Source organism: Sorghum bicolor, chromosome 6, assembly GCF_000003195.3.
Source record: "Sorghum bicolor cultivar BTx623 chromosome 6, Sorghum_bicolor_NCBIv3, whole genome shotgun sequence".
In the NCBI taxonomy this organism is placed as follows: domain Eukaryota; kingdom Viridiplantae; phylum Streptophyta; class Magnoliopsida; order Poales; family Poaceae; genus Sorghum; species Sorghum bicolor.
Genome location: NC_012875.2, coordinates 15,095,842 through 15,109,996, shown reverse-complemented (window position 1 = coordinate 15,109,996; position 14,155 = coordinate 15,095,842). Strand labels below are relative to the sequence as shown.

The 14,155-nt window shown below is 48.5% G+C and overlaps 1 protein-coding gene across 8 annotated transcripts in view; it reads left to right on the top strand.

The window, feature by feature from the left end:
• Nucleotides 1-12,360, top strand: part of LOC8086458 (nephrocystin-3) — a 45,821-nt gene extending 33,461 nt beyond the window's left edge. For 5 of the 8 annotated variants that reach the window (XM_021463989.1, XM_021463986.1, XM_021463988.1 and 2 more), the window contains 6 exons: nucleotides 4,371-4,501; nucleotides 5,950-6,049; nucleotides 11,213-11,275; nucleotides 11,376-11,543; nucleotides 11,789-11,848; nucleotides 11,937-12,360. In XM_021463989.1, coding sequence (XP_021319664.1) covers nucleotides 4,371-4,501; nucleotides 5,950-6,049; nucleotides 11,213-11,275; nucleotides 11,376-11,543; nucleotides 11,789-11,848; nucleotides 11,937-12,119 — 705 coding nt within the window. In that variant the 3' untranslated portion in view covers nucleotides 12,120-12,360. Of the gene's footprint in view, nucleotides 1-4,370; nucleotides 4,759-5,949; nucleotides 6,050-11,212; nucleotides 11,276-11,372; nucleotides 11,544-11,788; nucleotides 11,849-11,936 lie in introns of those variants that run through there. The other 3 variants (XR_002454407.1, XM_021463987.1, XM_021463992.1) reach the window with 3 other exon arrangements.

Sequence of the window (14,155 nt, the reverse complement as noted above, 5' to 3'; positions counted from 1 at the left end):
ACTGGGTATTCGACTTCGGCGCCTCCACCCACATCGCCTCCAACCCCGGTATTGTTACCCCCACATTCTCCTCCTTTCCCTCCTCCATCGTGGTCGGTAACGGTGCCACACTTCCTGTTGTTGGCACCGGATACTTGGTCATTCTCAGTCCCTTTCATCTTAATAATGTTCTTCTTGCTCCTGGCATTATTAAAAACCTTTTATCAGTTCGCCAATTCACTACTGACAATCATGTTTCTATTGAGTTTGACTCTTCTGGCATCTCTGTGAAGGACCTTAGTACCAGGAACGTCCTCCTTCGATGTAACAGCTCCGGGCCACTCTACACCCTACAGCTTCCATCGACACCTACTGCTCCATGCGTTCTGATTGCCACCCCTTCATCGTCCACCTGGCACCGACGTCTTGGCCACCCCGGCAAGGAGACTCTCCAACATCTCGCTCATTCTTCGTCGATTGTCTGCCATCAACCTGCAGATGATCACCTATGTCATGCCTGTCAGCTCGGTCGCCACGTGCGCCTCCCATTTTCTAGCTCCCTGTCCAGGGCCTCCAAACCTTTTGATTTAATACATTGTGATCTATGGACATCACCTGTTCCCAGTGTATCCGGTTTCAAATATTATTTAGTAATTCTCGATGATTTCACTCATTTTCTATGGACTTTTCCACTGCGTCTTAAGTCTGACACGTTTGCCACCATTTCCAACTTCTTTGCTTATGTGCGCACTCAGCTCGGGTGCCCCATAAAATCTATTCAATGTGACAACGGTCGCGAATTTGACAATTCTGTCTCTCGCAACTTCTTCCTCACTCACGGTGTCTCTCTTCGCATGTCATGTCCCTACACCTCGCAGCAAAATGGCAAGTCTGAACGCATTCTCCGCACCACCAATAATATTATACGCACACTCTACTCCTCTTTCAGGCGTCCATGCCCCCCTCCTACTGGGCGGACGCCCTCTCCACTGCTACCTGTGTCCTTAACCGACTCTCCACCAAAACTCTCAACATGTCTACTCCCTTCTTTGCTCTTCATGGTAAACTACCCTCTTACCATGATCTTCGAGTGTTTGGGTGCACCTGCTATCCCAACCTCACTGCCACCACACCTCACAAACTTGCTCCTCGCTCCACTCTATGTGCCTTCCTCGGGTACTCCTCCGATCATAAAGGCTACCGGTGTCTCGATCTTTCTTCTAATCGTGTCATCATTTCCCGTCATGTCATCTTTGATGAGACGACTTTTCCCTTTTCTCGACACCGGACCACAGCCCCCCACGAACTTCATTTTTTAACTAACGACGAGCTCCTGCCAACTCCTTCTTCTTCTGCAGATACACCCATGTCAACCACTGGTGCCCCTGCTTAGTTTCCACTGCAGGCTGCACCGGAGTTACCTAACGGCGCTCCGGTTCCGCTTTGGCCCCCCATTCTAGCCGGGCCAGCAACCCGGCGCCCTCCACCAGGCTTCCACGCACCTACAGCAGCACCCTCAGCACCGGTGCCGTCTCAGGCTGCAGCCCCGGCATCCACAGCACCCTCCGTATTGCCACTGGTTGCTGACCCACCATCCACTGCTCCCCATGTGCTGCCCATGACAGCAGTTCCTCAGAAGCCGCCGGTCACCCAAGTGTACACTCGGCGTCGTCCTCCTCCTGCAGCTCCTATGGCAACAACTTTCCAGAAGCCACCGATCACCCAAGTATACACTCGACGTCCTCCACCAGCTGCAGCCCCTCCACCACCATCATCACCGCCCGCTGCTCCTCCTCGCCGCTCCAGCATCATCCCTTCCCCCCCACGGTTTGTCAAAAATGCTCCTCCGGTTAGTGCTGTACCCATTGCACCTATTGACAACAACCATGGCATGATGACTCGTGGGAAATCTGGATACATTCAGCCAAGAATTCTGCAAACTGAGGCTCTGTCTCCAATTCCCCGGTCCTGCCGCGACGCCCATGCTGATCCTCACTGGCGTCGCGCCATGGAAGATGAATATACTGCTCTCATGGACAATGCAACTTGGGACCTCGTTCCTCGCCCAACCAAGGCCAACGTGGTCACCGGAAAATGGATTTTCAAACATAAATTTCATGCTGATGGCTCTCTGGACCGTTACAAGGCTCGTTGGGTCCTTCGCGGCTTCACTCAACGTCCCGGTATCGACTACGATGAAACTTTCAGTCCCGTTGTCAAGCCGGCCACTGTACGCACAGTCCTCACCATAGCTCATTCCCGGGATTGGCCGATTCATCAACTTGATGTCAAGAACGCTTTTCTCCATGGGACTCTCTCAGAAACTGTGTACTGCTCCCAGCCAACAGGGTTCACCAACTCTGCTTTCCCTCAGCATGTTTGTAGACTCAACAAATCACTTTATGGCTTGAAGCAAGCCCCACGTGCTCGTTCCTATTGGACCGCCACACAAGTTTTTGCCTGCAGGAAACTCCCTCAGCACCTTTGGCGCCACCAGTGCCCCTGCCGGTCCTACTGTGGTTGTGCCTGGGATGACGTCACCGGCCCTGCTTGATGATCCTCTGGCACCCGCGCTCTACAACCCGCCTACAATGCGCACACCAGGGATCTAGGCAGGCTCCCCCACCGCGTCACGCGCGGCCCATGACAGGGGCAAATGTCTCATCATAATCTTGACCTTGATTCTGCTGAAAACCTCTAGCAACAAGACGGGCCTTATATCTCTCTATAGAGCCATCTGACTTAGTCTTAACTTTGAATACCCACTTAGATGTAATAGGTACCGTATGCGATGGCAATGGAACAAGATCCAAAGTGCCTTGATGATCAAGGGCAGCAAGTTCCTCACATAGCTAGCTGTCATGGGTGAATTAGAGAAGTCTAATCCTAACCCTAATCCATGGCTTTGGCACCATGTTACTAACCTTAGGGATTTGAGAAGATGAATACACTCTCGAGTAAATGGAGATAACTACATATAAGCCTCATAGTTGATGGGCCTTAACAGCCTTTAAGTAAATTCACAAGCCCTTAATTTATTCATCCGTGGAAGAAGGAAATGCCTTCATTGCAATGTTAGGGAGGGTCCAATGTCTGATTCCAATTCAAATGCAGAGATGAACTACACGATCCGCGTACTATCTATGGTTTGGGTGCTCCCGTGCTGTAGTCAGTTGTTGGGGCCCACAACCGAATACAAAAAAAAGGAAAAAATATGCAGTTTCTTTGCCCTTCTCTCTCCACGCCACAGCAGGAAAGACGGCAGGAGTTGGGCTCGTCGGTTCTTTGTTCCATCTGTTCAAACAAAACTGGAGTTGAGTGGAGCAATCTTTTTGCTGTTTGTTGGCTCTAGTGTTGAAATCAAAGCATACTCCTCTCTCATGGTTCGGTTTCACAGCACGTTGGAGCTGCTCTTATATGGTACATGGTGTGCCTCTAGTTTCATAGCACTACGTTTTGCTTATAGGGCACTTGGTTTGTGAGATAAGGGTCTCTTTTTCTCACATGTCCACCATGTCACCTACAATGCATGAAGCAACCTATAAGGTGGCTGGCATCGACATTGTAAGTGCCCTCTGGCATCTTCATTTGTGGCAGGTGTAATGAATGGGGCCCAGCATCACTGGTTTCTGTACCATTCACCTGCAGCAATAGCCTCATCTCCAATAATTCTGTTCCTTCATAATTTTTTATTGGGTAGAGATCTCAAGATCTGTGATGCCTCTTGTCCATCTCTGTCTGTTAGCGTTTCCTTGTCAAATGCTCACTGGCATGACAAGCATGCATATATTCATTGTCACTACACACTTAGTTACTGCCATTGGCAACACTCACATTCTCATCAAAGGATCAGGTAGAACAGAGCCTTTATCAAGTTGGGGGTAGGCTAAAGTTAAAATGATGGATCAAATAAAGATGATTTAAAAAGTAAAAAAAAAGTATTAGTAGTAGTAGTATATTAATAGTAACTATGAAGTAACTGTGAATAAATTGATGATCTAAACAAAAGGTGCGCAACAAGATCTAAAACGGGAAAATCTCATCTGAGAAAAATGACTTCTGGCCATGTTGGGCTCCATCAACCAGCATGTGATCTCCTGAATTTGATTTCCTGCTCCCACCATTGTGCTTACATTATTTCTTCCTCAGTGATTATTCCATCTTCAGGCTGCTGCAATACTGTGATAAATTTAATGTTTCAAATTGTGCTTTATAGAGAAAGATCAAGAACCACAGTACTGTGATCAATTTAATGTTTCTAATGTGCTTTATAGATGATGCCAACCAGTCTGCAGGGATAGGAACTGAACTATGTTTTAGTAACACTGTTTTACATTGTAAGTAATTAGTTTTTACATTGACCAACTGCTGTTTTCTTGTTTCCAATGCAGGTAGCTCTTACATTGGTACACTTGGCAAGGATAACATTGCACAAAGTATTAAATGATCTGGAGAATGCAAACAGCGATGTAACTGCATATTACCTCGCCAAGGCAAAACAGCTCAGCAATGATTCAATCAGGTTTTTCATTCATCTATTTTTTTTTTTTTTGAAAACTTATTCTTCTATTTTCTTCTCTTTCACTGTTTTGAATTAATGGTCTCTGATTCTCGATGACTTGATTTGCAAAGCACTTGTATTTTGGCATTTTGGTTGTATTAAGTCAAATGACTGCTGTTAGTTCAGCACTATAGCCAATAATTTGCAGTATCCTAGTTTCGATGAGGTTCTACTAGGAACACACCTGCTAAGCTATGGACACAAATTCAATTGGTCAGGTGAGTAAAGATGCTATGAAACAAAATGTGTGTATGTGGTGACAACTGATGCTTTACAACATACTAGAGGCAACTTGATTGTATTCAGTTAATTAATTTGAAATAATGAAAGTTGTTTATACTATTTTGCATGCATACGTAAAGGCTGATGACTGGAAGTGTCAAGTGCCTTGGAACCTAACAACGGAGGACCGTGACTCTGTAACTCGTTGCGCTCCAGTCCGCACCGCGAGGTTTTGCCCCTCTGCTGGCGGCTTACGAGAATAGATGGAGAAGATAGATTGATAATTGTTCTTGCTTGATTATATCAATAGAGTCTACAGATATTTATGTTCCTTCTACTTCACCTCTTTTGCTAAACAACCTATGGACTAATATAAATTGCAAATACAAAGATAACTAAACTTATAAAGATAACTGGGCTGAACTATCAGCTCGTCGGCCATAACAATTTAGCCACTAGCCGGTTGGGCATCCTCCTCCTGCGCCAGATGGGCCCTTGCCTCGGCTTGCTCGGCTGCCCTGCGCACATCGCGGGCGCGCCGCCTTCTTGTGTAGGGGATGCCGCACATGACAGGAAGCATAGGAATGCATGTGTTGAGGGGGCTTCTCCTTCGCTTAAAATGATTTGGAGTGAGCTGAAGAATGAGCACAGCCTCTGGTGCATGGCTGGGGTGAGAAAATTACAGGTGTTAGGTCTCGCGCTTGCAGACTAGGTCTTTTTGCAATAAGGTTGAGTCATATTGTCCACTATGTGTTTAAACCATAAGGCTGTGTAATTACCTCACTCATATTTGGTCCCCGTATGAGTGAGGTTGTTGGGGACCCCCCCCCCCCCCCCCTTTTTTTTCATCTCTATAATACAGTGAAACGCAGCTCTCCTGCGTTTTCAACAAAAAAAAGAGAGCTGTTTTCAGTGTTCACTTCAATGTTCTTAATGTTTTTCTGTATTGGTATTTCATTTCCTGTCTCAAACTGGAATCTGGTTACTTCAAGATTTCAAATCCTTGTCCTCATGTCTATTGGATTGATGATCGGCTAATTAACTGTAATATTGTTGTCCACTAGTGGTCTTTTCTTTTCTTATGTATCATCATTATTTTAGGATTTCCTATAAAACCAAATTGTTATGTACTAAATGCCAAGTTGGATTGCTGATAACTGATGGGCCTTGAATATTTTTTATTGTAGGATTGCAGAAGGAAAATTAAATTGTTCAAGAAAAGATCAGAATAAAATCAACAGCACATCAACTACAGATACAGATAAGATTGCAGCAACAGCTATTCTTGTATGTCTCTACTCATCTTAAGGAGTTTGAGATCTGAACTCTTTTTTTTGCCATTTTCTTCTCCAGCTCCTCACAACACTTGAGTATAACCAAATATTTAGGCTTTAGGCTCCTGCCATAGGCCATATCACCACCACCCCCCCCCTCCAACAAAAAAAAAACACTCCCTCACGCACATGTACACCAATAATAAATTAAGGAGATGCTGAATAGAATTTGGCAGCCTTTAGGTCTGGGTCTAGCTGGAGACTACCCAAAAAAAAGGTTTGAGGACCATGGTTGGTCTTTGCATGACCTTAGTAATAAGGTTTGATAGGAGCCAATGTTTTTATACCGAGAAACATGGCAATCAGACAAGGTTGCTGTGCTATTACTTGCCTCTCCATACTGTACATATGTAGCACTGAAGACGTGTCTGTTATGCTTATTACCTTACAATGGACACTGGCCACACACCTACACACATTAATTAAAACAATTGTGCCATGGATATGAGAGAGGCGACCTCTAATACTATGTATACTTGGTGTTGGCCAGGTAACACTAAGTGGATCTCATATTTAGGGTAAGGCTCGAGGGAAGGGATCGAAATGAAAATGCAATAGTTAAGTACAAAGTGGTCTATGCCACTGCTTTTATAGAGCAGATGGCTACTCTCCCCCTCACCTGCTCCAGCACTATCCTAACCACTAAAGTGGATGTTGGGAAAAGTAAGATACAAGCACTAGGCTTAAATATCAATCTCCCCCTAAGCCTTGTGCTGATAAGTGATCTGCGAGCCCAATCCTCTCCCTCATCTCTTGGAACTTGATCTTGCTCAGCGACTTGGTGAGGATGTGTGGCAATGTGGTCGGCCCTGATGAAGTGGTATTTGATTCGGATGTGCTTGCTCCTTTCATGGAAGACTGGATTCTTGGCCAGAGCTAGATCAGACTTGCTATCCACCTTCAGCTCCACCACATCGACCTTTCTGCCAAGGAGCTCTCCGAGCAACCTTGGCAGCCACAGAGCTTGTGTCGCCACAGCGGTAGTGGCAATGTACTCGTCCTCGCAGCTTGACAGTGCCACCACCTTATGCTTGATGGATTGCCAGCTCACCAAGCTGTCACTGAAGAAAAACATGGTTCCACTGGTGCTCTTGCTTGTGTCAATATCGTCGGTGAGGTCGCTGTCACAGTAGTCGACGAAGCACACCGTGCCCAGGGCCCTTGTGTAGTGCAAACCATAGTCAAGGGAGCCCGCCACGTATCAGAGTATGTGCTTCACAGCTTCCAGGTGCACCGTGGGCTACTCCACGAACCGGCTCATGAACCCGAACGCAAACGCCATGTCTAGCCGGGTGTGCACTAGGTAGTGAAGGCTGTCGACAAGCCGCCAGTAGTGCATGCTATGACGGTTGAGCCTGAGCCTCTCCTCTATCGCGGTGTGTGCTGGGTTGCATCCGGCCATGCCTCTGAGCTCGAGGATGCGCTTGACATAGTTGGTTTGACAAGGGTGATGTTGTTGGCATCCTGGTGCACCTCGACGCTGAGGTAGAAGCTAAGGAGGCGAGGTCACTGTTGCCAAACATCTCCTTCATCCGCGCCTTGGACTTCTCCACCTCTCCTTCAGCATCAGTTATGATGAGGTCGTCGACGAAGACGTTGACGAGCACAACAGTGCGCCCATTGCCCCATCAGTACACCATCGTCTCGTATGTGCTCTGCTGGAAGCCCATCTCCTTGAGCGTGGCGTCCGGCTTTGCGTTCTGGGGGCGCGTGGCCTGCGGTAGGCTATGCGGTACACCTTCCCTAATCTGGTGACGGCGAAGCCTAGTGGCTAACCCACGTACACCTCCTTGAGGTCGTTGTTGAGAAATGTGGACTTGACGTCCATGTGATGGACTCGCCATCCCTCCTGGGCAGGCAGCGTGAGGAAGACACAGACTAACTCCATGTGCGCCACCAAAGCAAACGCATCATCGTAGTCGATGCCTTCCTGCTGAACGAAGTCGCGTGCCAACAACCTCGCCTTGTGCTTGGTCATTGTGCCCATCTCGTCCTTCTTGAGTTTGAACACCCATTTAAGGTTAATGGGGCGGTGACCAATACGCAAGTCGACCAGCTCTTTGGTCTTGTTCTTCTCAATGTACTTGAGCTCCTGCTCCATCATTGTCCACCATGCTAGATCACCTTGTGCCTCAACATAGGTGGTTGGCTCACCGGCGTGCATCGAGTGTAGTTGGGCGAAGAGTCGTTGCGCCTGGCCTGGTGGAGTCCAGTTGCTGATGATGTTAGTCACCGTGCGTTAGCGAAGAGGTTCATCGTTGAAGAAGGCATCTAGACGGTCCTCATCATCCTCCAGGGGCATGGCGTACTCGATCAGAGCTTGATCGGCGGGCGGTGGTGTAGCAGTTGGCGAAGCAAGGGATGCAGCAGTCGAGGATGCCAGTGGTGATCCTGTCTGAGGCACGGTGGAGCTGGTGATGTAGTCGGCAACGGTGATGATTATCTAGCCATTGATAGGGACACACCCAGTGCTCCCTCAGCTCCTCCAATCCGCACGTACTCGATAGTGGACTCCACCGGTGCCGTGTCTCCTCCAGCTTTGGACCGGTCCTAGCCATTTCCTTCGTCGAAGATGACGTCACGCCGCTCGCACGAGCTGGGACACCGGATGCAGGACGTGGTATGCCTTGGGGCCCTCTACATACCTGATGAAGACCACGCCGTTCTGCTGCAGCGAGTAGGGGGTAGAGAAGTGGCGTTGGATGCCTTCATCGTGTAGTAGGCGGTGAACTCTGCCGTTAGTGTGCCAGAGCTTGCGACCACTCTCCTCCGCTGTAGCCTGCACTTGCTTGATGGCGTCTACAACTTCTCCCTTAGTCGGCAGAAGAACCACCCACATGAAGCTTGAGGCGTTGTCGACAAGCAGGAAGAAGAAACACTGCCCACCTGGAGTCACCGGCGTCACGGGCCTGCAAAGGTCGTCATGGACGAGCTCGAGCTGCTCCTGCGCACGGTACAAAGCCTAGTGAGGAAAGGGGTGCCTCTGCTTCGCAATGATGCAAGTGTCGCAAAATTGCTCGCCGTGCTTGATCACCGGCAGCCCGCGCACCAAGGCCTGCTTGCCGAGGTGGTGCAGCATCTCGAAGTGGAGGTGCCCGACCCACTCATGTTAACGCCACGCTTCATCATCCTTGCGTGCAGTGAAGTGATGTAGAGAGGCTGAGCCATCTCGAGATGGAAAACATAGAGGTGCTTCGCGTCGCACCGGACCTTGATGAGAAGAAGTTGGCCGCACCGATCCCAAATCCTCATGACTCTTGTTGATCTCCACCTTTGAACCGCCCTCGTCCAACTGTCCGAGACTCACGATTGAGTTGCGTAGCGCCGTGATGTAGTAGGCGCCACACCCGGTGCACGCCCATATTGGCCTAGATGACGATTGACGCAGCACGATTGTCGGCTCCATCTCCTACCGCAGCACCAGCGGTGGCGGCAGCAGCGCCCTCTCTGGCTGGAGGTGGACATGGCTGCTCACTCAAGAACCTAGAGCTTTAGATACCAATTGTTGGCCATGTAACACAAAGTGGATCTCAGATTTAGTGTAAGGCCAGATAGCAGCTTGTCCCTTTGCCGCTTGGATTGAACTGAAATGCAATACCTGAATTACAAAGTGTATGCCAGCAGCTGGCTACTCTCTCTTTCTCCCCCCCCCCCCCCCCCACCACCCCACCCACCTGCTCCAGCACTTCTGTAACCACTAAAGTTGATGCTGAGCATATTTGTAATACTAGGCTATTAGCAACCAAAAGTAAATTACAAGAAGTAAGATACAAGAACAAGCTTAACTATGACCTCCCAGGTCGATGTCGAAGCAGGCGATAGAAAAATCCTCCTTGACGATGCACATGGCCACGTTGCGAGCCATGCAGGAGCAGACCACATGGTCGCCATTGGCCACTATGACCCACATGTTCCTGTTGCCAGTCGCCATTGGCCACGAGGCGGCTCATGACCCTAGGCTTAGTGAAGTTGTGATTCGAGCCACTGTCGAGGTGGGCGAGGAGCTTGTAGTCGTGGATGTAGACGTGGAGGTGCATGGTCTCCTCCATACGGATGATGGTGGGGGCGTAGAGGGAGACAACCGAGGCGACAGGTGGTTCCTTGCCTGGAGGTGCCTCGTCCGCCTCCTCAGCAGCCCCGTCATTGGCGGGGTCGTCAACCAGGAAGTCGGCGGCCTCAAGGAACAGGCGCTGGCACCGATGGCCCCACACTTAGGGCTCATCACAGTTGAAGCACAACCCAGGTGGCGGAACGACCGCTGTGGTGCAGAGAGCACTAAGTCCTCCTGCTGCTGGGCAGTCGCGGCTGCTCAAGGCAGGCCGAGGTGTACGGGGTCCGGGAAGGGGGCCAGTGCTAGCTGGGGGCGCGCTAGATGCTGCACTGGAGCCAGCAGGATGATATGCCCGGGCCAGGTGCATCGCCATGTGCAATTCTTGGGCTGCCCGGAGTTCGGTGTTTTTTCATGGATGTGCTCCGAAAGTCCACCCACGAACAAGTCCGTCTTTTGGCGTGGCTCTAGGTTGGGGTTGTGCCACACCAGGGCGTTGAAATGCTCTAGGTAATCTTCGAGGGCCACTTGTTCATGGGCATTAAAAAAGCAAGACAATAATCTTTGCCTAGCCTCAAGTGCCACTTGAAAAAGAGTCAAGGGGTATTTATCCCCTCCACCTTACAAGAAAAACAATCGCAATCCTATAATTATGGAAATAGTATCTGAAGATAGCTTTTTTCTAGCAACGTCTAAAGATAGCTAATCTGGGCACCTAGGGCCCTTTTTCGCTGGCATGGCCTAGCCACTGGCCGGGCCTGACATTGGTATAACATCAACAATGACACATGGTGGGCAGTTGTGTTTTGGTTTTTCGTCGGTTTTCCTTAATTAACCATGCAGTTTTATGATTTTTGGGCCTAGTTTGTCTGATAAACAAGGTCAATTCTTCCTTAAGTGAACTATAGGAACTCCCTGCCCTTTTTTGAAGGTTCTTTGATAACAATTATTTAAAAAAAACTTTGGTGAAAATAAGGCTTATGTTGGTTTTTGTTGCCATTAACTATTTTCACCTAACTCTGTATTATATTGGTTTTTAATTGATAAAACTGTGTATTACGTGTGCAGTTGCAAGCACTTAATGTTTTCGGATTCATTGATGTTACAGCGAAGCGTTTGCTAGGGCAAGGGGTAATTTCCTTTTTGGAAACTTTATTTATGCATTGGCAACTGCTGAATTATGTTATATGCAATTTATTTTCTTTCTAATATACCATGTTCTCTTTAGTAGTTGGTACTCTTGCTAAGGCTTCCACTGGAACATTTGAAGCATGGATTCTTCAAAATTGATGCTGTACATATACCAGGCACACCTCGGCCATTTATATGGACCGGCCCAAATATCATATATGTTGGATATAGCACACTGCAAATCCATTTTAAAACTAAGTTTGGAAAGGTCTGGTACACTATATTTTTTTTTGTAAATTGACTAGATATTTGTTTTCTTGATTTAATTATTGCTGTATAATAGATGTCACAATCGATAACATAATTGTTCGAAAGGTATTGTTGTGCTCCATGAGATGGATCACAATTTTTTGGCATTTTTTTCAATGGCTGTAATTAAGCACTTAAAACCTCATTTTGGAGGGAATTGCTAGTGAAGCTTGCAACTTGACCATTTGTTCCCTTCGATTTCAGGAGCAAGATTATAAATCTATTGAAGATGTTCTGCGTAAGTGTATTTCACTTTACAAAGAGGTATGAATTAGACCCTCATCCATGCATGTATTGACCAGCACGGTTTCCTCATTAAATGGCTGCTTTAACGCGTCATTTGCTTTTGTAGCCTCATACACGAAGGTTAGTGAAAAAGGCTGTCAAGCAGGACTACATGATGTGCCTGAGGAAGCTCATCGTTCTGGTTCAACGCATACATCCGTTTCCACAGATGACGGGGTTGCAGGAGTTGCTTGTTGAGGCCGGACAAATTATAGAAGAGTTAGCAGAAGAGAGTACTAGGAACAAGTAATGATACGTAGGAACACTCGTGTAACTATTGAAAGCTGGCATCTATACATCCGTTTCCACAAGGTATTCGTACAACCCGATAAATCTTCATATGTACAAGACTACAAGTTGTGTTGCCAATAACGGTGGTTAGTTTTTTTTTAAAAAAAAAAAAAACTTAACACTGGCTCTACGGCCTTGTATCAAGAACAAGTTCAGCTGAATCCTGAGCTACAACGTCATTTACAAGGTTTGGAAACGTATCCGTCATGCCATGGCCTAGCAGATTGAGCTATCACATGCACAGCCAAATTACAAGAGCGTGGTACATGTACAAAATCTGAACTAGCAAAGTGATCAGAAGGCAAATCTCGAACGGCCTTGAAGAGCATGTTACGAACTAGATAATACGGTCACGAACACAGGTAGTTCTCATGGAATTCTAGGAAAGTAGCAGTGGAATCGGAGTTTGGGAAGGAAAAGCAAAGCAACAGGCAAGGATTGGAAGAAGGCTTGCAGAAGGCAAGTTAATGGTTACAATGCTCGTCCATGAATCCCCTCCTCTCTGTCTACATATTACATATAGGATGTGTTTGGTTTCCTGTCTAAATCCTAGCTTGATTAGAGCCAGGTTAGTCTGGGCCTGGGTTCACCAAGCCAATCCCCATTTGTTTGGTTGTCTGAGCCTGGCTATCGAATGAATGTGTTTGATTGTCTAGTTTGCTTTTGCATAGAATCACCTCTTTCTTGTGCTGGTAAGTTCACGTTGTCGACACATTTCCTCGAGTAGGTGGTGAATGTGTATATCGGTGCCACTAGCGCTCCTTTGCCTACCATGTAGTTCGTCAGGGCAGCGGGTTAATGCCATGAAGCAGCATGGCGGCCATTGTGCGTGCAGTCGAGTGTAGGTCGGTGATTGAGGGTAGCAAAGGCGCCTAGGCAAGCTCCATCCTTGCGCAGCCCTACTGCGGGCGAGCTTCCTCTTTGGGCGGACCTGTTGCCATGGGTCAGCTTCGACGTGGATGGAGTTTCTGACCGCCTCGGTATTTACCTCGGCTGTGATGCCAAGATGCTTGACATCCTCAACGCCGCCTCCCTCACGCTTGCCTCGCTCCGGGTCGTGCAACGCGCCGCGCTCGCCGCTGCGTCCTACCTCCTTCCCATGGTACGACACACGACAATTGGCACTTCAGCCACCAACTCTGATCGTGGGCTGCCACCTCGGAGATCCTGTAGGCCCGTGGCCCAAAATAGACGTGTCTTCGTCCCAGAATGGAAGACCACCTGAGCCAGCAACAACACATCGAGCTTCTATGGGTGGCCAACCCTGCCTTGGCTCCACAGAGCCAATTTTGTCGTGTTTGGTTGCCTGAAAGTGGGTTGAAGCCTGGCTAGGAGTGGCCATCCGTACAGAGATAGCCAGGGCTAGGATTGAACGACTAGATCGGCCGTTCAATCGGAGCCAGTCCCGAGCTAGCCACTGCTCATGTTCCCGTCACCGCCTCCCTATCGGTTCTCTTCTGCCTCCCCCACCGGCAATCCTTCTCCGCCCACGATGGCCCTGCGTGTGAGCTCCGCCGGTCCCACATGGCTCCGTGTGAGCGCCGCTGAGAAACACCTTGCTGATCTTGCGCCGAAGCACCTCGTCGTGGAGGCCATGCTGGAGCCTGAGCTCATGGCCCGGAGCACACCTCACCGCGGAGGCCTTGCCGGAGGTGGAGCCGTGGCCGAGTGGAGGCCTCGCCGGAGCACCTTCTCCTTTGCTGCAGATCTAGCCGTGATCCTGCTTCTCCACGGCGATGGTGTCACTCAAGTCCACTGCGGTGGGCACATGTAGAACTTGACTTGTTCCCCGATTGATCCTCTCCCTCTTGTGCATCAGGCCAGTTCCAGACAGAGCCATGAGGAAACTGCTGCCGAAGAAACTCCAGATCCTCCAAAGTAGCAAGTGAAATTGGAAGATTAGACAACTTAATCAAACCCTAAGCAATAGGATGCACACCCTTATATATAGTGCAACATTGCCGAATCTGTTTAAGAACGCCCTAGAGCACATTT